This window comes from Chrysochloris asiatica, unplaced genomic scaffold (genome assembly GCF_000296735.1).
Source record: "Chrysochloris asiatica unplaced genomic scaffold, ChrAsi1.0 scaffold00079, whole genome shotgun sequence".
NCBI classification, from domain to species: Eukaryota; Metazoa; Chordata; class Mammalia; order Afrosoricida; family Chrysochloridae; genus Chrysochloris; species Chrysochloris asiatica.
The window spans coordinates 2,898,274-2,919,962 of NW_006408597.1; the positions used below are offsets into that span (position 1 = coordinate 2,898,274).

The following is a 21,689-nucleotide window of genomic DNA, read 5'->3' on the forward strand; positions in this document are numbered from 1 at the left end:
CATTTCCTTTCATCAGCCCCACCTAGACAGATTGGATACTACTCAGTGGAGAGTCTACCTTTCTACCTTCCTCCACGCCCTCTGGATCTAGGTTCCCTCTTGAAAGCTTATAAGCCAGTCACTTCTTGCCTTTGTAGCCTCCCCTTCACCCACCGCATTTTGGGTAGCCAATGTCCAAGTTGCCCAACCCTGTCTACTCTGTGTGGAGGGGGTGGGAATGATCCTTGCTGTAAAGATTTTCAAACAGCCTTCATTTGATCCGTCCAACAATCTGGTGAGCTTCCCTCCCCTCCCCTTTAACTGAAGAGGAAGATATCAAGCAGAACCTGAAGTCAAACTATAGTGACCAGACATCCCATTAGGAAGGCTGTCGACTTTCCAGGAACCCCTTACCCACTGCCATCAAACTGTCACAGGACCAGTTAGCCTCATCGGTCTCCAGTGCTATGGCTGATGGATTTGAACTGTCAACCTTGTGGTTTCCAGCCCAACCTTTAACCCACTGCACCACCAGGGTTCCTTGGAAATCCATTATTGTTACTAAGTCAGTTCCGATCCACAGTGACCCTGTGGAGCAGCTTGTGAGCTTGAACTTCCGACCTTAAGATTCAAACTCATTTTGTAGTCTAGCATGTTAAACCACAGCGCCATACCAGGACTCCTTATAAATCCATTAATTCTGTGCAAACTGGAGTGGTTGTTCACCGTAATTCAAACCCAGATTTAACTCAAAAGCCACACTGTTAGTCCTCAGGCTGGCTCCCTTCCTTTGCCCTGAAATCTCATCAGACAATGCCTACATTGTTAGCATAATCTCCCAGGGGATGATTTTTTTTTTTTTTTTCCTACTCATCAGTTTCAAATGTACCATTTAGTGACAATGATTACATTCTTAAAGGTGTGCAACCATTCTCACCCTGCTTTTCTGAGTTGTTCCTCTCCATTAACATAGACTCCCAGAGAATCTGTTGTGTTGCTGTTATCAATCTAATCCCATGCAGATGACCCTTAGAAGAGCTCACTGCTCAGGGCAGACATTTTTTACTAATTCAGCTAAACCATTGATCTCAGGGCAAAACTTTCTGGTTTTAAATTCTGTTCTACATTTCCCCCCTTCTATAGAATCTTTAAGGAGCTCTGGTAGCGTAGTGGTTATGAATCGGGCTGTGAACCTTAAGGTCAGCAGTTCGAAACTACCAGCTGCTCCGCGGGAGAAAGATCAGGCTTTCTACTCCTGTAAAGATTTACACCCTTGGAAACCCTGTACAGGGTCGCTATGGGTCGAAACCGACTCAACGGCACTTAACAACAACAATAGAATCTTTGATCAAAATGCTCAGTAATGACAGCTGGGCTCCATCCAGTTCTGGTCTCATGGCAAAGGAGGTAGTTGTTCATGGAGGCAATGAGCCACACATTCTTTCTTTTGTTATCATGGGTGACATTTTATCTCAACAAAACAATACTCTGTGACATTAGGATTTTATTTAAATTTGTTACATTTTAAAGAAAGTGATTTACTTTGAAAGAACATCTGAATTGGGTAGGAACAAAGTTGTTTGTACTAAAAGGGGACTGTAGCATAGCAAGCTGTCAAACAAGAATTTATTCACATGCATGTGAAGAGAGCCCTTAACTTCAAGAAGTAATCTACCTGGGGAGTTCAGAGTAAAACCTAGAGGGTAAATTAGAGGGTGCGGTGCTGCTGGGTCAGCACAGGAATGTGAACTACAAGGTCGGCAGTTCAAATCCACCAGCTGCTCCTCGGAAACCGGGTACAGCATTACTGTGCATCAGAACTGACATGGTGGCACTTAACAACAGACCCCCACATACTGTTGAGTGGATTCAGACTCATAGCAACCCCATGTGTGTCAGCGTAGAACTGTGCTCCGTGAGGCTTTCAATGACTCTGATCTTTTGGAATTACAACACCAGGCTTTCTTCCAAGGTACTCCAACCTTACAGTGAGCACTAAGTGGCACCACCAAGGGTCCGTGGTAATAACTGCTCACATCTGAATGCTTATTATGTTCCAGGAGCTTTGCATATTCTAGCTCACACATTTGTAGTTCTGAGATGTGGACTGCTGTTATTTCAGATGTACAAACCAAGGCTTAGTGAAGTTAATTTGCTCAAGGAAAAAGTCATTGGACTATATATACTTATGATTTTTGCAGTTAATGTAAATGAGTTTTATATCTAAGAAATGTTTATTGACTGGGAAACTATTGAAGATGGGAAACGTCTCCTTTCTTTATCCTGCTCTTGAATACCATGATCCCAATAAACACTGCAGCTCCATGGAAACCCTATGGGCACCTTACAATAATCCACCATTTAAGATCAAAAGGACGACATTTACCCAAAGACAAAGTTCAGAAAAGTTAGGAAAGAAGTAGGAATAGAAATAGAAACAGAGGCATAAAGTGGAATAAATGATGTTACATGAGGGGATTACAATCAGTGAGATGAAACAAAACGTATATGAACTGTTGAATGTAAAACTGATGATCTGTTCTTCATCGATTCACAATAAAAGTGGGAAAAAAGCCCAAAACCCCAAGCAAAAACCCCTATGGGGCAACTCTACTCTGTCACATGGGGCCGTTAAGATAGAAATTGACTAGACAGCTCCTAATAACAATAGTTTAGGGTAGTTTTAAAAATGTGTTTTAACTTGTTTCATTTCAATAACTCAGGCTGCAGCTATGAAGCCAGAGACCCAGAGCGCCACTGGCCAAGGTTGCTCCACAGTCCTGCTCCGCCTTCCGCCATCCGCAGCAGCTAGTTCTGTCTCCCTGCAACCCACCCAAACCTCATCCCCTCACTCACCCTCCTGACCCTTCCACCCATCTCTGCTTTTCAGGTTTGCACTCCTCCCCACTCCCCGCAAGGCACTGCCATCATTCCTCCCTGACAGGTCGGCTTTCATCTTCCTCGAACGAATTTCATTTGACAATCTCCTGCCCATATTTCTCAGCTCTCGGGGTCTCACTGTACTATTTCTCTGTCCTCTCTGAGGTTTGTAACACCAATCACCCGCAGGTTTCATTAGCATGCTGTTTACCAGTCTTTCAGATCATTAATGAAGACGTGAAGTGAGACACCAGTCCTCCTGGCCCCCAACACTTGTCCCCTCCCACGCCCAGTGCTGCTGGAATCATTATCCTTTCTATGTGACAGGGTCAGAATCAAACCAATTTGCATCAATCTTTGGTGAGGTTGGGAAGTGGCGCTTTGGTACAGTGGCTGTGGCGGCCTGTTCCCAAGTGCTCCTCTTTGGAGGTCTGGTCAGATCTGGCTATCCCAGTGTATCTGGCTGAGCACTCCCTGGGCTACACCTCCCTGGCTGACATCTCTTCTTGGCTGTGCAAGGGCAAGCATGTGTACTGGCAAAGTGGAAACAGGGGTGTGGCAAGCAAAGCCTTTTACTCATCACAACATCCATTTCATTGACTGAAAGTCAGGAGCATTGTATTGTTGTTCAATGCTGCTGAGTCGGTTCCAACTCACAGCGACCCTGTATGAGGTTTCCGAGGAACAGCAAGTGGGTTTGAAAGGCTGACTTTGTGATTCACCATCCAGTGCTGATCCTACAGCGCCACATTGAATGAATGTGAGGAGTAGGTTGCTTCTGACATATTCTGGGTGCTTGGGGTAGGACTGGAGTCACTTCTTAGGGTCAAGATCTGTTCTTCTCTGTCATTTGGCCTTGATGCTTTCATCTCTCTACTTCCTCATTTCCATGTGGAGAAACTGACTTTATATGCACACTGTCTCCCACAAAAGGTGAGAACCACTTTCTATGCACACCCTTCCGCCCCTCAGATCCCGCCTTGGCTGAGAAGCCCTCATTCCCCTTCCTGATGGTACAGCACATTTGTCTGGTGTCTGTGAGGAAAGTCACAAGTACTATAAACCTAGACTCGGCCTGACCCATCCCTATGACCGCTAACTCCTCTTCTCTTCTCTCCAGACTGGAAAGGGGAGGGTAATCATGAAGAAAGCAGTGGAGGAGATACATAACCCAATCCTTGTATGGCCAAGGCAGGGGTAACTCAGCTGTAGGTTTGCAAACTCTGGAGCAAAATTAAGTGAGATGGGATTCCCTCAGATGTACTGAAGGGAAAGACAGCTGTTTTGCAACACTGAACATCTACTGAGTATGTCCTCTATTCCAGGACAGAGGTTTACATTGTAGATGGTGAGGAGGCTTGGTTAGGGAACAAATTATCTTTATCCTTGGAGAACTTACTTGTGATATACTAGGGAGACTAGGGCAAGGCTGGACATTTAGTGTCTATCCAGTAAATACTGACTGGTTCATGAACTGATAGGCATTTGTATGTTATTGTTGTTGTTAGGTGCTGTTGAGTTGGTTCCAATGGCTGGTGGGTTTGAACTGTTGACCTTGTGGTTCAAACTGACCTTGTAGCCCAGTGCATAAACCTACACCACCACAGGTATTTGTACACACAAGGACAAATTTCATTGCCATAAACAGATATTATCAATCAACTCTGTGTGTGTGTGTGTGCACGCGCATATTAACAGTCTGGGCATATGGACAGAGCATTGTAAGCTCTGTATACCTGTCTACTCAGTCATAGATGTTTTTGACTCTCTCTAGTACTGGTTCAAATCCACCAGCCTCTCCACAGGGGAAAGATGTGACAGTTTGCTTCCTTAAAGAGTTCCGGCTTCAAAAACCCTTTGGAAAATCCTGAAACAAGTACTGCTACTACCTTAGTGTAGTTCCTTAGTTTACTCCCACACATTGGAGATCTTGTTGTATTTATACTTTTAAATCTTTCTGGTTTCACTTCTGACAAAACCTTTTATTCCAAGATATCATAATTGCTTTGCAAACGTATCAGACGGCTGTAGGTGTGCCACCACTTACTTGAAGGACTTTTAGGCCATTTGTTTTGGGTACGTAAACCTGTGAAGGAAGCAAAGGTAAGAGGGTGAAAGAGGTTGCAGCAGATGGTGGGGCGTGGGAGGTCAGAGTGAAGCTCTCATGAGCTTGCTGCTCCATGAGCCACCCCCTTTCTCAGAAACCATTTCTGGTTCGAGTTTCATGCTTCCCTCGTGGTCCTGCAAAAGACTCTACCAGTCCCTTACTTCTCATTTCCTCAGCTTCAAGTTATTGCTTTTTCAACTTGACTTTTCTCAGCTGCTCCTTTGTGCGAGGATCCGCTTGGCTCCAGGGGCTTAGCCGCCACACCATCACCAACACGAGGGCCCTGGGATGTGACCTTCGGCCCCACTTGACCCCCAGAGAGGTCAGAGCCGAGAGGAGGCTGCCAGAGTGAGGCCTGAGTGAACCCTACTTCAGCCATAGAAAGGAGCCAGGACTTGACAAACTTCACCCCACAGAAAATCATCAGGAGATAGAAAGGGGGGATGACTAGTGACAAAGGGTCTTCACTGCCATCTTGACTTAGTGTCTATGTGGTGAGGGGTGCTTCACAAGGTTGAAGGATGTAGTACCGACAAAGGCAGGGGACAGGTTACAGCATTCTGTAAACCATCAGCTCTTTGGGAGGCTGCAGAACTGAGCACTCTGTGTAACTGACTAGGCAGGGTAACTCACTGGTTGCCATGGAGCCCACATCGCCTCAGGGTGACCCTATGTTTGTCAAAGCAGAACTGTGCTCCATGGGGTCTTCAATGGCTGATTTCCCTAAAGTAGATCATCAGAACTTTCTTCCGGAGCACTTCTAGGTGGGCTCAAATCTCCAATCTTTGATCAGTGATCCAGCACATTAACGCCAAGGTAATTAAAAGTTAACTTATTTTCCCTGCAGGGCTTACCAATTTTTACAAATGAAAAATTATAGCTTCGTCTATCAGTTAGTTATATAATGCATAACATAGGTCCTGTTCAGGGAGTTCTGGTAGCGTAGTGGTTACGCTAATCTTATGGTCAGTAGTTTGAAACCACCAGAGATTCCGTGAGAGAAAGATGAGGTTTTCTGCTCCTGTAAAGATTTAGTCTTGGAAACCCTATGCAGGGTCACTATGAGTCAGAACTGACTCCACAGCACACCACCATCACCACCTCCACTGGCTCTTTGTGTTCTGGCTAACTGGGTGTTTCCTGGTATTAGAGGTCACCTTCAGAAGTCTTGGGTATAGAGCAGAAGGGATAAAGATGAAAGCGAGTCCAACTCGGCTGAGAGCTTGAATTTCATTGCGATTCCAACTGTCACTCTCCCTGAATTCCTTCGTCTGTGGTTATGACCAAGTTCACGGCCATATCACCCCAAGTAATCCCTGTAATGGGCTGCAACCCTAGGGGAGCTGTTTCTGTCTACTAAGAGACCAACCCTAAACCACATGAAGCGTGACCAGTTATGGCTTCTTGTGCTGGCAGTTGGTGGACCAACTGTTCTGTTTTAATAAAAAAAGGGATCTTAAAAGTGAGAAAATGGCAGAGCTGACAGGGGTTGGGGGAAGAGCCAGAAGCATGAAAGTTAGGGGTGAGGTCCAGAGTGAGAGGGGAAAAGGTTCCCCTTCTAGGTCATGAGATCTTTAAGAGTAGACCTCACCTTTGGGCGATGCGGTAACATTCCTTGCGATTTTAACTCTAATTGTCACATAGAGCTTTAGTTTACAAAGCATTACCATGTAGTTCCAGAAATGAGACCATCAGTGAGAGAAGGAGGCAGGGGGCCAAAGGAGACTATAGGCAGAAGGTCCAGAATGAACAGAACCGAGGCGAATAGTGGAGAATGGGCTTCTGTGGGGACAGGAATTGTAGTCTTCAAGTTATGGAGACTAGACTGCGCTGAATTCCTTGATAAACCACTGTCTCTTCCCTTCTTGGAGTTGGGGAAACATTGCAGCAGCTGCTTGTTTGGAGACTCTGTCCCCTCCCTGAGCTTCCCTGCATCTGTCCTCTGGTTAGACTCACGTGAGGTGGAAGCCAAGTTGGAGCTTATTAGTGTCTCAGGGAGACAACTTGTGTTGCTGGGACCCAAACAGCCAGAGTCTTAGCGGCAAACTCCAGCTGAGAAAAGACTGAGGCATTGTCTCACCTAATTACAGGGAATGGCCCTCTTTGTGTTTGAGATTCGCTATGGTTGTCGGATCGCTTTTGATCGTTTTTTTTTCTCCAATTGCTGGCTCAGGCCATGCTGGAATTGTGCTAATTAGAAGAGAAATGGACAGAGTGATTCCGTCAGCCCTGGTTACTGGTGGGGACAAAGCAGAATATTACTTGGAGGCAGTGTTTTGTGTGGGCCCCCCTTCCAGCTCTCATTAAGGGGAAGAGCCCCCAGGAGGGGAAGGTTCCAAAGGCTTGGCCCAGCTAATGGATCACTGATGTGTTCCTGCATTCACTAAGAGGCTCCACCAGCAGGCTCGCCAACCAGGAGCCTCGTGGTTGCATCTGGTGCCACCTGAAGCCTCCGACAGTTCCCTACTCAAGAAGAAAAAGTATCACGCAAAGGGCGGGAAGGCTGATGGCCTCCTGACATATCCCCAAAGTGCCCCAAATCTCAAATAGATAGGATGAGTCAATTAAAAGTCAATCAGAACTTCTGAGCTGGGAGAGACTGGTGCTTCCCTACTTTCTGGGGGGTGGGGGAGTTTGCAGGGCACCCTGGTGAAAAGAAATCCACGTTATCAGTCATGCGGGAAGTCATGTGACTCTCACAGGGTAAGGAATACAGAAACATAACCAAATGCTTGGAGATGGGGTCTGAGCGGAAGTTGAGAGCTAGAAAGAAACTATTAATCTGACCCCTGAGACAGTGCACAGTGGTCCATGTGCCCATGTCTTCACTTCCTGCTCTGCCTGTTCACCATCCTGGGATCCCTGAATCCTGAAGGAAACAGCAGAGAGCCAAGCCTCCCACTGGAAATGAGATTTCTTGGCTTCATTACAAAGCTTCTATGGAAGTCCTAACGTCCAAGTGCAAAAGAATGACTTTCCACGGTTCTGCAGTCACTGCCCTGATTTGGGTGAGTCCAAAAGGCAGAGGAGCTACACAATGAAAAAACCAGGAGCCATTGGCAAGTGCCCATTTAAAAATATGGCAAACGGGTAAACAAAAAGGTAAAGAAAAATGAATGCTGGTATTTCGATACAATTAATAGCTCATGAACTTTCGGTGCTGTTAGTTAAGAAAAGTCAGGAGACTCAGCAGTGGCTCCAAACCTGGGAGACAGATGTGAACAAGAAGTGGTACAGCTGCAACAGGACCAATACTGGATGACTTTATTGATATGAAATGTCTACAATGGGCAAGTGTAGAGCTCTAAGTCTGCTAGTGGGTACCAGGGATAGGTGGGAGGGAGGGGCAAGCAGGGCTTATGGGACACTGGGTTTCTGGTAAGGGTGTTGGCTGAAGAGGATGACACACAGAAGTTAACATTATTAATTATACATGTGAAGAATGTTGAAATGGTCAATGTTCTGTTACATATGTAATTATGTAATTACACACAATTACAAAAAAAAGAATTACTCACACACAAGGCAGTGAGTCTACTGGAAAGAAAAGATTTTAATAAGAAGTTGGAAATGTGCCTCTAAGCACCAGTGCTATGCTTTCTCAGAACGTGGTGGCCCATAGCCAATAGATGCATTGCAAGGATGCTATTCAGATTGGCAAAAGTAAAGGGAAAAAAATCTGTGGGGTGACTAGAACATAACCTTTAAGGACCAAGAGAGCAGTGCACTCATGATACTGCCCCTGTTTAATAACAGCCAGTTAGCCAGCCAAGTTCTTCTAGATCACAGAAATAGACTCTTCATCCAAATGTCTTTTGGAAAGAAATGATGAGCCTGTGATGCGAGGCAATCTGCCTTCTTTAATAGGAAGAGGCCATGCCCTGGTCTATTGTGACAATACTATCACACTTTTCTCTTGTCCTCCCTAGAAGCCATCAGGGAGGATTGTCCTCTCGATTCTTGATGCCATTCTCTTGTTATTGTCAGGACAGTTAGTTGTCAACCAAGGATGCACTTAGACAATGTCGTTCTGGCAGCAGAACAGCTTTGTGGAAAGGGAACACTTTAGAAAGCAGTCCTGGTTAGTACATCATCTTCTCCTGGTCTGGAACAGGGTTGAAAAGGAACTCACACTTAGGGTTTTGGTAGGTGGCAGAGAAGTATATGTGTTCAGTCTGTCATGTTTACTGGAAGTTTACAGATAGATTTTGACTCACTCTCTAAAAGGAACATATTTATTAGGAGGCACAGAAACCATCACATACAAAGTACAATCCTCTAATATCTTGAAACACACACATACACACACTGTACATAAATTTATATTATCAATATAAAAATACATCATCAACGTTTCTAAGGACAACACATATTAAACCAATAAATATCGCAATTCTAAAACATCTACTTCCATTAAGTGCTGGTGAATATGATGACAGTAAAAAAAAAAAACGGTCAAAGCAGACCACAAAACCAACCTTGTCACTGCAGGTTAAAGACTGTTTCTGGTTTGGTATCTGAACAGTCCCCATATTTCCCCAAGCATTGAAAAGTGCCTGATGTCATCAACTCTCAAAACAGAGCAAAGGAAGGATTTGACATTATGGCACTATTTTTTTGGCCATATCCACGTGTGGGTGTATGCACGACGCATGCACATGTGCAAACACACACACACACACACACACATTCTCCTCTCGTTCTTCAACCGCATTTAGTGAGATAAAGGAATGTCAGTCAACTTAAGTTAAAAAATCAAAGCCTCTACCACCCAAACTTCTATGTAGCACCAGGCAGGATGTATTCCTCCTTCTTCATCCTTGCATCTTATGTTTGTTTTCCTGTTCAATATGTGAACTTGCATGGATATTCAAATGGGACAAATGGGGGAAAGCCCCTCCCCCATTGATTCTAGTGTGGGAACTAAGGCACAGGTATGGATGGACCAGAGGTTCAATTGGAGTGTGCTGAACCCCAGCACAGACCTCAGGACCACAAACTTGATCGGTACTTTACTTGTGCCCAAACACCATCAGATTACTGCCACATGTACTTCTAAAACATCAGAGGCTAGGGGCTGACTTACAAGACAAAATGGAGAACATGTGTAATTGATTTTGCCCAGGGACCAGATTTTCCGGTTTGAACATGGATGGATAACTGGCAAAGAGCCTCATCAGAGTTATATGTTAGTCAGGAAATTCTCTTTCTCGTGTGTATTTCTGTCAGATCGGTGAAGTACTAAAGTGTGATGTGTGACCCCACAGAACATTTAAGGTCTTCTAGTTTCCAACCAAATGGATTCCTGTAAATCAGCCCTTTTTTCTATCTTTCAGGCCAGATTTCCAACTTGAATCTGCAACAGATTATCTAGAACTCAAAAGTTCTTTCTGCTATAGTCACATTGGCCTTGTGGTCTAGAACCCGATGTAACCTTGCACGAGTGAGGCTTTCAGTAGACGAGCTAATCCCAGGAGGATCCCCTCCCCTGGAGTCAGAACTGACGGCAAAAGCTGGGAGGTGAGTAATACAATGGAGGAAGGAAAACCAAGAGAAGTACAGAATTGAAAAAGAAGCAGCTACATATTTTGAGAAGACACTGGTTTGTTTCTCCAACTGGGGATTCTTAGAACCTAGTATATGCCGGAGAGTTCACAGGTCAGGCTGCATGGCCTAGCTCAGAATCTGACAGGCCTGTGTTTCCCCGCATTGTAAATACTTCCTAACAGATCAAGTTCAACTCAAAAGAACCCATCCAATCAACATGTCACAACTGACTATACCATCACTGAATCAAACCAACTGTAAGATCCTGGGCTCCTGAATCACTTCTGGAAATGAGGAGGCAGGACTTAACCTTTAAGAATGACACCCGCTGGTGTTAGCCACATCCAAGGCTAAGAACATCCAAGTCTGGAGAGTGATTGAACTGCAGTGATTCTTGGGTAGAGCAGATTCTTCTCCTGCTGCCAAAGGTTCTCAGAAGCGCAGAGTGCCAGGAGCAGGGGAGGGCACCAGTCCTGAGGTAAGGCCCAGCCTCTCTGGAGGTGCACACGTAGAGCTGCGCTGGGAGGGAGTGTGAGTACAGTTCCCAGGACCCAGGACATCCTGTCCAGAAGCAGGTGCTACTTCTTGGGCTTCTCTAGAATGTTGAGGAATTTTCCCCGGGTCATCTCTCGGGCTGGAATCACAAAGCAAATGAAAGATCAATAAAAACCTAAAATCTGAAAAAGGATCATAGGGAGATGTAATTAAAAAAAAAAAAAAGTCATCATACTAGATTCAATCACCCCTAACCTCCGAGATGGGGAAGAAATGAATCACAACTGCCCACTGAAACCTGACAAAGCTGTTCTGAAGTTGGCAATTGCTGTAATTGTAGGCTAACTGGGGAAGACCTTATCATCAACCCTTAACAAAATCACCAGGGAATTCTCCAAAACCGATTACTCTCACAAGGATGTAACCTAATACGCACACATTCGCTATCTCAGGGAGTCTGTTCCCAGAGGCTAAAATCCAACCAAGATTAGGGTCTTCCCCGAGTTGTTATCCTCTGGACATTTATAATCTCAAATCAAAATCAGAGATCATTTACTGCAGACCTCAGCCGTGGCAGTCCCTGGATGCTGCAACATACCAGGGTTTACATCCCCTCAGAGCAGTTCATCTGTGGATGGTGTAATTAATAAAGTAGCATTTACAGAGCTTTGGTCTTCTCTCTCCTGGCATTGCCAGTCCTTGGATATTTAATATAGCCAAGCATGGTTTGTGTCTTTCTTCGACTTTCAGCATCATCTATCTTTGAGGGCTGTAGTTACCAGAAGGTTTATATACCTACTTGCCTCCATTTGAGGCTCAGGCATTAATTAGAAAAACAAAAAACAAAAAACATTTCTGAGTTATAAGAACCACTCCAGAAGCCCCTGGTTTTAGATTAGTCAAGCAAATCTTCAAAAAGCTTAACACCCGCTTGGTCCCCCACCCCCTTTTCACACCTCTTTGAAAGGATTTAATAGTGCTGAAAGATTCTTGATAGCCTGCCTGGCAGCCCAGAAGTCTCCTGGAACCACGCAGTAGGCACAGGGCAGACTGTGTCCCCAGCCTCCCAGAACATGTCTCCATCCTGGCCAAAGAAGTGAGGTGGCTAGGGCGGTGAGAAGACTTCTACCTCCACACTGCCATTCCCAAGTCTAGAGCAAATGGTGTAGATCAGGGCTGGGGGAACCTTTCTCCTGCCAAAGGCCATTTGGATATTTATAACATCATTCACAGGCCATGCAAAATTATCAACTTAAAAATCAGCCTGCTACATTTCGTCAAACATTTAATTAATTCACCCCTACTGTGATGGCTGGAACTGCAGTTGCCTTGGTAGGGCCAGACCAAACGATTTCGTTGGCACGAGGCAGTTCTGGTGCTATGGCACAATGCACCAGACTGCAAGGTCGGTTTGAAAGCAAGGGCGGTCCTTCAAACTCACCAGCTGCTCCTTGGAAACTCTACAGGGTGGCTATGAGGCCACTACTTGACGGCTCTTAACAACAACAGATATCACCAGTACCTGTTATACTGTCTGTTGGATAAATGTTGGCTGGAAGAATGAAAACATGAAAGAGTTCAAAACGTTTGTGGATAATGGAGTTAAAAGATATAGAATTTTTTACACAAACTTTTTGAAGCTCCCTCGTATACAAACTCACCAGAACCAAGTAGGAACACAATAAATGTTAGTTTTGTTTCCTTTCCCCAGTCAAATAAGTTTATTTAGTGGTCTTCTCTTCAGTGCTCCAGTCTCTGAATCAGGCATTTTGGTTTGTGTTCAATGTACCTTGTGTATTTGTCAACAGAAATTATTTCCCTGGATGGAAACAATGCCACGGTTATCACACTGATTCCAAGTGACAGTAGTGACCCTACAGAAGGGTTCTGAGAGTGTAACTCTTGACGGGAGTAGACAGCCTCATCTTTCTTATAAGAAGCAACTGGTGGGTTTGAACTGCTGACCTTTCAGTTAGCAAACCAAAGCCTATGGAAAAATCAGGGTGTCAAAAACTAACTACCCTAGAGGAATCCAAGCCATTACTTCCTAGCCTGAGCCTCTTTCAGAGAAGACAGGATTTGAACTCAGTTTAAGTTCCTGGTCTAGCATTTAGCAGCTGGGTGACACTTTGGATTGTGTAAAATCATTGAGCCTCAGTTCCTTCACCTGTAAAATGGGGAGCATAATTAACGGTAACTGTCCTATGTTTCTCCTGGATAACAATAATGAACACCTTTCAGAGGTACCTGAGCAGCCGGCTTCTTTTCTCATACTTGTTATTGGCCGAGTGAATGAATGGTGTTAGGGGAGAATAACAACCCCAAAAATCCCGTTCCTGGGAATCTCTTAGCCTGATCCCACAGGAATTTACGTGTCCTTTCAGGTAGAGCAAGTGTCATCATTTGTTTCTACTGGATGAGTTACTGCCTACTTGAGTGATTAGTGTAGATTTTAAAACATTAAGGAGTCCTGGTGTGGCACTGTAGAATAAAGCATCCACCAGCTGCTCCTTGGAAACCCTCTCTACACAGGGTTGCTATGAGTCAGAACCCACTTGACAGCACTTCACAACAAAATGATCCTACAAAGTGACTAGAGGCAGGAGACCACACACACGGGGCAATCCAGACGCTACTGGGCAGGAAGCGGCCTCACTCCCCATCCCTGGGCCTTCGACATGCACTGTTCTTATCTCTGGCCTACTGCCGTGCAGATCTCACCTTTGTCTACTGTTCTTCCCTTCAAATGGGAAGATGGCCAGTATTTTAAGTATCCGAATGAAAAGAGACCCCAATCTATTTGAGGGATCAAAAGAGTTTATTAGGAAAAATAAATAGCTATTCCAAAGTCTCACAGTGGCAAGCTCTCCTTAAATGTAACCAATCCTTTTTTAACAACCCCTTTCCCACTCAATCATTTCTCCTCCACACCCCCAACCTGACCCAGGTACACAGAGCAGTAGGAAACCTTCGTAAAAGTAGAAGTAATTCAAAATACATCATCTTCTACATGGGAGGGGAGAAAGTTTTCCTACTCGCTAGTCCTATATAGGAGATATACGAACGCGTGACACGGCAGCTCCCTAAAAGAGGGCTGTGCCCTATAAATCAAATCCTAAGTGCCAGCCCCCTTTTGTATACAGAGAAATTGCTGTGGGTTGGGGGCTGCTCCAGAGCACGTGCCCCCCCTGTTCACCTGTCATCAGAGATGTTGACATTTCTGATGAATTCACACGGCCCTCATTTTACTCCTCTTTTCTTTACCTTTGCTCTCCTGCTCTGCTGTAGTGTAAAGCTTCTTACTGACTTGCTACAGTAATCACCACCCACTAGCCGCACCCCCCCAAACCTAGTGAAATTGTTTAGTGATGCCAACCGCGCTTTTAATTTGCAAGACATCAGACACAGAGGTAATTTATACCAACATCTGTTCATTTTTGACTTCTGAAACAAACTCGCACATGCTGCTACAAAATCCCATTAGGAACAGGGAGATAGCCTTCTGCTACGCTCACACACACCTTCTAGTAGGGGTTTTATATGTAAATGTAGTTTACTAAAAAAACAAAACAAACCCCCTCCCCCCCAAAAAAAAAAACCAACCCTGCAAACCAAAGATTTCAAATCTCTTTAGGGAAAATTCTAGAGATGGCTAGTGCTTGCTTACAGAAGAGAGGAAGCTGTTTCTACTCCCCTACCTCACTCTCTCCCTTCTTCTTCCCAACAGCTTGGCATCATTCTAGCACAAAGGCCAGAGCAAGATTACATGCTCCTTCATTTGGTAATTCTAGTTCCTCTTTTCTTTTCTGGTTCTTCTCTTTTCATAATGTGTTACATAGCAAACAATCCTCGAGACACCAAGAATTTCATCTAGAGTCTCTAAAATTGGTTGACAACTTTCTGATTCTGGATTTATTCTCTAGGATTACAGGCTCAACAGGAAGAAATCACTGCCAATTACATTCTAATAACGATGCCACGGTGGGTCTAATGGTCATCAGCCACCTTGGTGTATGGAAGCAGGGCCTCCATGCCCAGTTCTGGTTTACAGACCCTTCTAGGCAGTACACAGAGCATCAACTGAGAACTCTACAACGGAGACCTGCTGCAGAGAGGCTGGAAGAAGAAACCACTCAGGCGACACGCTGAAAGGCAGCAAATGGGGAAACTACAATCAACTTCCAAGTTGATGCCGTTTCTATTATGTCTCCGCCCCTCACAGTTTCTCAAGAGCTGTCAGGTTCATGGCAGTTGTAAATACCTGGGCATGCTCAGGGAGGTCAGGGCTGAAGGGAGGACTCTATTCTGCTTGCTCTGAAGGTGGTGTGTGGTTTAATATAATCTCTTCTTTAGATTCTCCAATTCCGCTGCCTTATATTTAGCCTTGCCTCAGGCTCCCTTTCTACAATGACTATCCCCAAACTGCCTTTTCTGCAGTAAATTTTCTGGAGACTGGTTGAAAGAGATTCAGTGGTACAGATTGATTTCTCACCGGTGAGGGGATGAGGGATTACCAGAGGCACCCTGGTTAACGAGATTGGGTGCAGAATCTCTCACGAGACCAGCCCTCTCTGCCAGGGCTTTGCACCTTTCACCCATGACATATGGGTTTCATTACAGAAAGATTTTCCAGATTATAACTTTGAGGCAATTGCTTGATAAAATTCCACTCAGCTTTTACATAGGGAGCAACATAAAGATTAAGTAACTTTGTAATGAAACGAAAGAAACTCATATTTGGCTTTCAATTCTAATGCAAACTACTATTTAAATATCTCTCTGCCTCCGCATAATTAAAAACATGCGAGAAGAGAAGAAGAGTTGCTTTCCACTGGTCCTTTCACATCCAGAAAAGCAACAACAGGCTGTCTTCAGGAGACTTTGAAGTACGTGGACAAGAGACAAAGAAGGCAGCAGAGGATTGTGAATAGCAGGACTTCTAACATTAGACATTAGATCTGTTGTTGTTGGATTTGAACCCTAGTTCCTAGCCTGAGTGTCCCTGGACCACTTTGGATAAGTCAATCAAATCTTCCCAGTTTCCTCATCTGTTCAAGATACACAAAAGTCACATAGACATTCAGCTAACTACTGTAAAACGATTTCATTTTAAATAAGAATTTTAATTAAACAACAAGATGCTTCCCTTAATGAGAAAACTATCTAGACCTCGTTTCTTTTACAGTAATGCCTCCCTACTTACCAGGACCCTTGGTGGAGGAGTGGGCCAAGTGTTTACAACCCTCAGAAACTCTAAGGAGCAGCTCTTCTCTGTCCTAAAAATGGCTGCTATCAGCCAGAACAGACTTGGTGACAATGGTTTAGTTTGGTTTTGGTATCCCTACCTAAAGAGAGTCCTGGTGTCGCGCTGCAGGTTAATGTGCTGGACTGCAAAGTCAGTTTGAACTGCAAGGCCAGCGGTTCAAGCTCACCAGATGCCCCTCAGAAATCCTGTTTAGAGTCACTATGGGTTGGAACCAACTCCATGGCACTCAACGACAACTTAAAGAGACGTGCCCTGCATGTAACAGCTATGTATTAAAAGGTTATAAAATTGTCCTTGGTATTACAATGATAAATGAAAAAAAGATCTCCAATCAAATAAGGTATGCAAGGATTTTTTTGTTGTTGTTAAACAGTGAAAACAGATGATTCACTGAAAACATTAAAAGCTGAATGAGCATGCTACCAAAGGGAAACAGGGATATTTTCAGAAAAAACAAACAAACAGTAGTTTCCCCTACTCAATTCCCATTTGATGTTGATCAAAACATACCATGGGCCATTTATTTAAAAACAACAACAACAACAACAAAAAGCAGCAATGAATTTGTGCACATCACCTACATACAATAAAGGAATGTTGTTGTTAAGTACCGTCAAGTCAGTTCCAACTCATAGGGACCCTGTATGGAGTTTCTGAGTTGCGGCTGGTAAGTTTGAATCACAAGGTCTGTGACTCAAACCAAATTAGTGGTCGAGTGCTTATCCCACACCAGGACTTCAATAAATTAATATTGTTGTTAAGTGCCGTCTAATTGGTTCTGGCTCATAGTGACCCTATACAGGGTTTCCATGGAGTGGCTGGTGAGTTTGAACGGTCGACCTACTGGCTCAAACAGATCTTACAGTCCAGTGCTTTAGCCCACAGCACCACAGCAGGACTCCAATAAAGGAATGCTTGTTGCTAAGTGCTGTTGAGTTGGTTCTGACCTATAGCGACCCTGTATAGGGTTTCCAAGGAGTGGCTGGTGAGCCTGAGCCAGTGACTTTGTGGTTCAAACTGACTTTGCAGCGCATTAGCCCACAGTGCCATGTAAGAACAGAGAAAAGCATATTGTAATAGTCATGATGTGGTAGAATCATTTTGTAACTGAAAATGTATTCTTGGACTATCTGACTAGAGTTCTAAAGTAAAGGAGCAGGTTCCCTTTTTGGTAGACACCTCTTGTCTGCTGCTGGAATTCATCAATTCTGTCTTCAGTTTCCATTTCCGACTATGCAGGTGTGTGTTTCATTAACTGGCTGCCCTTCAAACTAGAATCTGACCTGCCTTATAGAGAAACCCTGTGACTCAACAATAGGGTTTCATTTACTTATAAAGTGGTGCACGCCTTTTCATCTTCAACTGCCCCACCATTCAAATGAATATGATTAGCATCTGTCTTGTCTCCTTTCTTGGGTTTTGCATGGATCATGGAGAGTAATGACATCTCCTTAAAAGTTACAGCTTCACAAAAGGGGCTTGGATCACATGAGCACACGAACAGGATATGCAGGCAAGACAGAAAGAAGCAGAACTTTGAAGGAAAAAAAAAAAAAAAGAACTTCAAATGCAAAGCAAACAGTAACATGAATGGCTTGCATGTGTGTAAAATCCTTACCCTAACTCTGGAGGATTAACCCTGCTGGAGTAATGATAGGGGTTAGAGGCATACTATACCAGCAACTACTTCTAACAAAAAGGAACACATGAAATCCCAGCTAGCTTAGTTTAAATTTAAATCAGTGTTAATGAGATTCATAGAAGATGCTTCATAGAAATGATGCTACTTGTTTTGCTCTTTAAAATTTCTGCCTTTTTTTGGTTCCTGAGGTCTTGAATCCATTCTAGAGGAATCTACTAGTCACCAGTAGATGAATAGTTTAGTTGAGTCAGTCATACTGAGGGACAACTAGCTGAGAGAAGATTAAGATACATTAGAAGACATGCATTCTGACAGAAAGGGACTGTTTGTTCTCAATGGCAACATGACCTTCATGATGGAGTGAGCTGTTCCCAGGCAGTCTGCAGGATTAGAGGAGAGACAAGGAAACCAAGGTGAGCTCGAATGCTGACTTTTTTTTTTTTTTAATAAAATAAAATTCAACTTGTATTAATGGGTTTGAAATTACATTGTATTTCAAATTTCTAGAATGGAATTGAACCATTTTTGAGCTGGAAAAACAGCACAGGTGAACACTTTCGTCTCTTGAAACTCCAACAATTCCTGTGCAAACCACCTCCCCCTTATAAAACAAGATGAAATATTATCTACTTCACTTTGGCAGTAGCTATTTCCTAAAGGAATGAAAATAAAAGTAGTGGTTTTTACTATTTAAGTTCATTAAAAATGGGATTCTATCTTAAGATAAAAAATGGTTCAAGTTCAGAAGAAGCTATTTTGATAATGAGCTGTGGGTACAAAAACCAATACAGAATGTCTGATCTAAGCAACCAAAATCATTCTGAAAATAAAAAGTGTTTTCATGGCATTTTTTTTCCTACAAACTATTTTAACTGGTTAAGGATTTCCAGTAGTTAATTAAAATTTTATAGTGAAATTATGTAGAAAGCAAACCCTACAGTAACCGTATAGAGCTGAGGAGAACTTCCCCATGGGGTTTCTAAGGCAGTATATCCTTAACAAAAGCAACCTCTCCCCATCTTTTTCTGGAAGAGTAGCTAGTGAATGAATACTATATTTTTAAAAAATGTGTTCACATTTCCAGACCTTAACACTTAATATTTAAAGGGGAATTATCTTTAATAATACATGCAGTACAATTTTATTAAGAAAAGAAACTCTTGGTCTCCTTCTGAATTACTGATTAGTCCACCTTCACATTTAAAGCTTAAATTCATCACAAAAAAAGTAACAGTAATTAGCCTTTCCTCAAAGTTATGGGGAAAAAAAAATCCATGTTATTTCCATGATCTCTGTAGTATTTACTACAACACGGTCATCTAAAATACCTAAAAAATTTCTTGGACATTTTGGAATAGTTGTTCATCCATCCACTTTTAGGTGCCACACAAAAATCTGCAGGTTTTGCCTGTCTAGATCCAGAGGTAACTAACCTTTGTTTTCCAGTGTAAGAATTATTAAACCTTAGAATAAAAAAAAAAAAGATGCTATCATACTTGTGGTATACTACATAGGCCTAAAATTCTTTTAACTTTAAATGAGATTGAACACAAACATTTTACAAATTTTAACTTAATATGTCACAAAATTTAACTTAGTATGCCTCAACACAGTCTGTGAGATAGTTAAGTAACAGTACTACCCATATTAAGGAGCTCTGGTAGCATAGTGGTTACGAATCAGGCTGCGAACCTAAAGGTCAGCGGTTCGAAACTACCAGCTGCTCCGCGGGAGAAAGATGAGGCTTTCTACTCCCGTAAAGATTTACACTCTCGGAAACCCTGTACAGGGTCGCTATGGGTCGAAACCGACTCGACGGCACATAACAACAACAACAACAACTACCCATATCTAGTACAGAGTAAACAGAAGCATGAGTAAATGACATACTCACACATTAACCAAAGAATTAGAATAAGCCAGACATTTGGGGCTTTTTCTCTAGTTCTAACTCAAAAAGAATGTACTTTAACTTCTTAATACTTTTAAAAGAAAATACACCTCAACTTAAGGTTTGTCTTCTTTTTTACACTTGCTTTTTAGGTCAAGTTCCAAAGCTGACACACTTTCTTCAATAGTAATTTGAAACTGGGCACAAACATTTTAACCTAGGCTTCTGCCTCTACCTGAATTAATACAAAATTAAGACATTATCTTATGAGAACTAAAATTATTTGACATTTTTATTTTAGGTTGCAAAACCAAAACCAAACAAACAACAACAAAATACTTCAAATAGGCTTGTCAAATGATAAAATTCATCCTTTCCAAGGAAGCAGAAGGTAGACCAGTGCAAGTTATCCTCAAGGCCACATACGTCCTGCTTCACTGTTGCTTGCACTCTGCTAGGTTTTGATCCTTCTTCACTTCATACTCTGGATCATTTTCCTCATCTCCTTCTTCTTCCCCTTCCTCATCCGCTTCTTCACCTTCTTCTTCATCATCATCACCTTCAACAGCTTCTCCAGTAAAGTATAACACTGACCTTGTTATTATATGCTCACGCAAAAAGTGACCTATTTCAAAGTCTGCGGCCAGGATAGCTTCAGCATCATCATCCAAATCTCCACTTTCAGGAACTTCAGGAGGGGCAAAAATATAAAAGAGTCATTGGAAATGGTTTTCGTCACAATCCGAACTGTTCCACGCTGCTTGTGTTTTTGCTTCTTCTTAATAGTTTTCAATGTGACATTCTTTCCTTTTTTCCAATCTATCTGGCACCCTGTACAACCCAAAATTTCTGGCCCATCAAAAGAAAAGGGACCAGAATCATCTGGTTCAGACCTCATCCTATATGTCTTTGTCAACATTTCATTTGTGAAATACTCATTGGGTTCAAAGTGAAACTCGAACACAAAACTCATAGGCTGGCCAGCACCTGAGAACTTCATTTTAATATCTCTCAAAACAGTCAACCAAAATTCAGAAATTCCTTTGGGATCTTCTTTTTCTTCATCTTTTTCTCATCTTCAAACTTGGCCTTTTCTTTCAACTCCTCTGAAATTTCATTCTCCTCATCTGCTTTCCACTCACATTCTTCTTCTGTGGGTTCATAAATTGCACTTGTGATCTCAAATTGCTTGTCAAATAGAGGCTGACAGAGTACAGCATATTTTCTTTCAAGATCATGAACTTCTTCATAGAAATTGGCTTCTATCTGCGCACATTTAACTTGAGGATTTTTAAGAGCATCCACTCGTCTTTTAACTACCCGAGGCAAGCTTTCAATGTATCCTGTTGGTGTTTCAACCAGACCATCAAGTCTTTCTTGAAGTGCTGAAAGAATCTGAGGATTCTGCATCATCTGAACAGTCAGCTGACGCACTTTGATTTTTATTTCTTCACCAGTTTCTTCTTCTTTTATTTCTTCAACATCGTCTAAATCTTGATCAAGTTCAGACTGTCCTTTGTTGTCAATGTCTGCCATGTTGTTTAGTAAGAACTCCAAACTATCATCGGCTAGAGCGCGGACAAAGGCAGTGGAGCTGCGCAAGCAGTGACTCAGGGTGGTAGGGGCAACAGGAGGAATACTGACTTCTTTCCCACAGGAATGTGGAAGTTTCCTGCCGCCATGGCACAGAGCCCACAAATGGCAGAGTAGTTCCAGGGCAGTTTGCCAGACGGGCGTTCTTCAACAAGCTCCAGATCAGGAAAAAGCACCACCATGTGATCAATAATTCTAATCCAAAGACTGTTGTTGTGTTAGGTGCCATTGAGACGGTACCGACTCATAGCGACTTTATGTAGAGCAGAATGAAACACTGTCCGATCCT

The 21,689-nt window shown here is 43.1% G+C and overlaps 1 protein-coding gene and 1 pseudogene across 1 annotated transcript in view; both read right to left on the bottom strand.

Annotated features, from left to right (window-relative positions):
• Nucleotides 1-11,028: 11,028 nt before the first annotated feature.
• Nucleotides 11,029-21,689, bottom strand: part of LIN52 (lin-52 homolog (C. elegans)) — a 196,224-nt gene continuing 185,563 nt past the window's right edge. Inside the window, exon 6 of the mRNA XM_006865532.1 lies at nt 11,029-11,147. Within this exon, the coding sequence (XP_006865594.1) occupies nt 11,092-11,147 (56 nt within the window). The 3' untranslated portion in view covers nt 11,029-11,091. The remainder of the gene's footprint in view (nt 11,148-21,689) is intronic.
• On the bottom strand, nt 20,242-21,360 carry LOC102831999 (annotated as a pseudogene).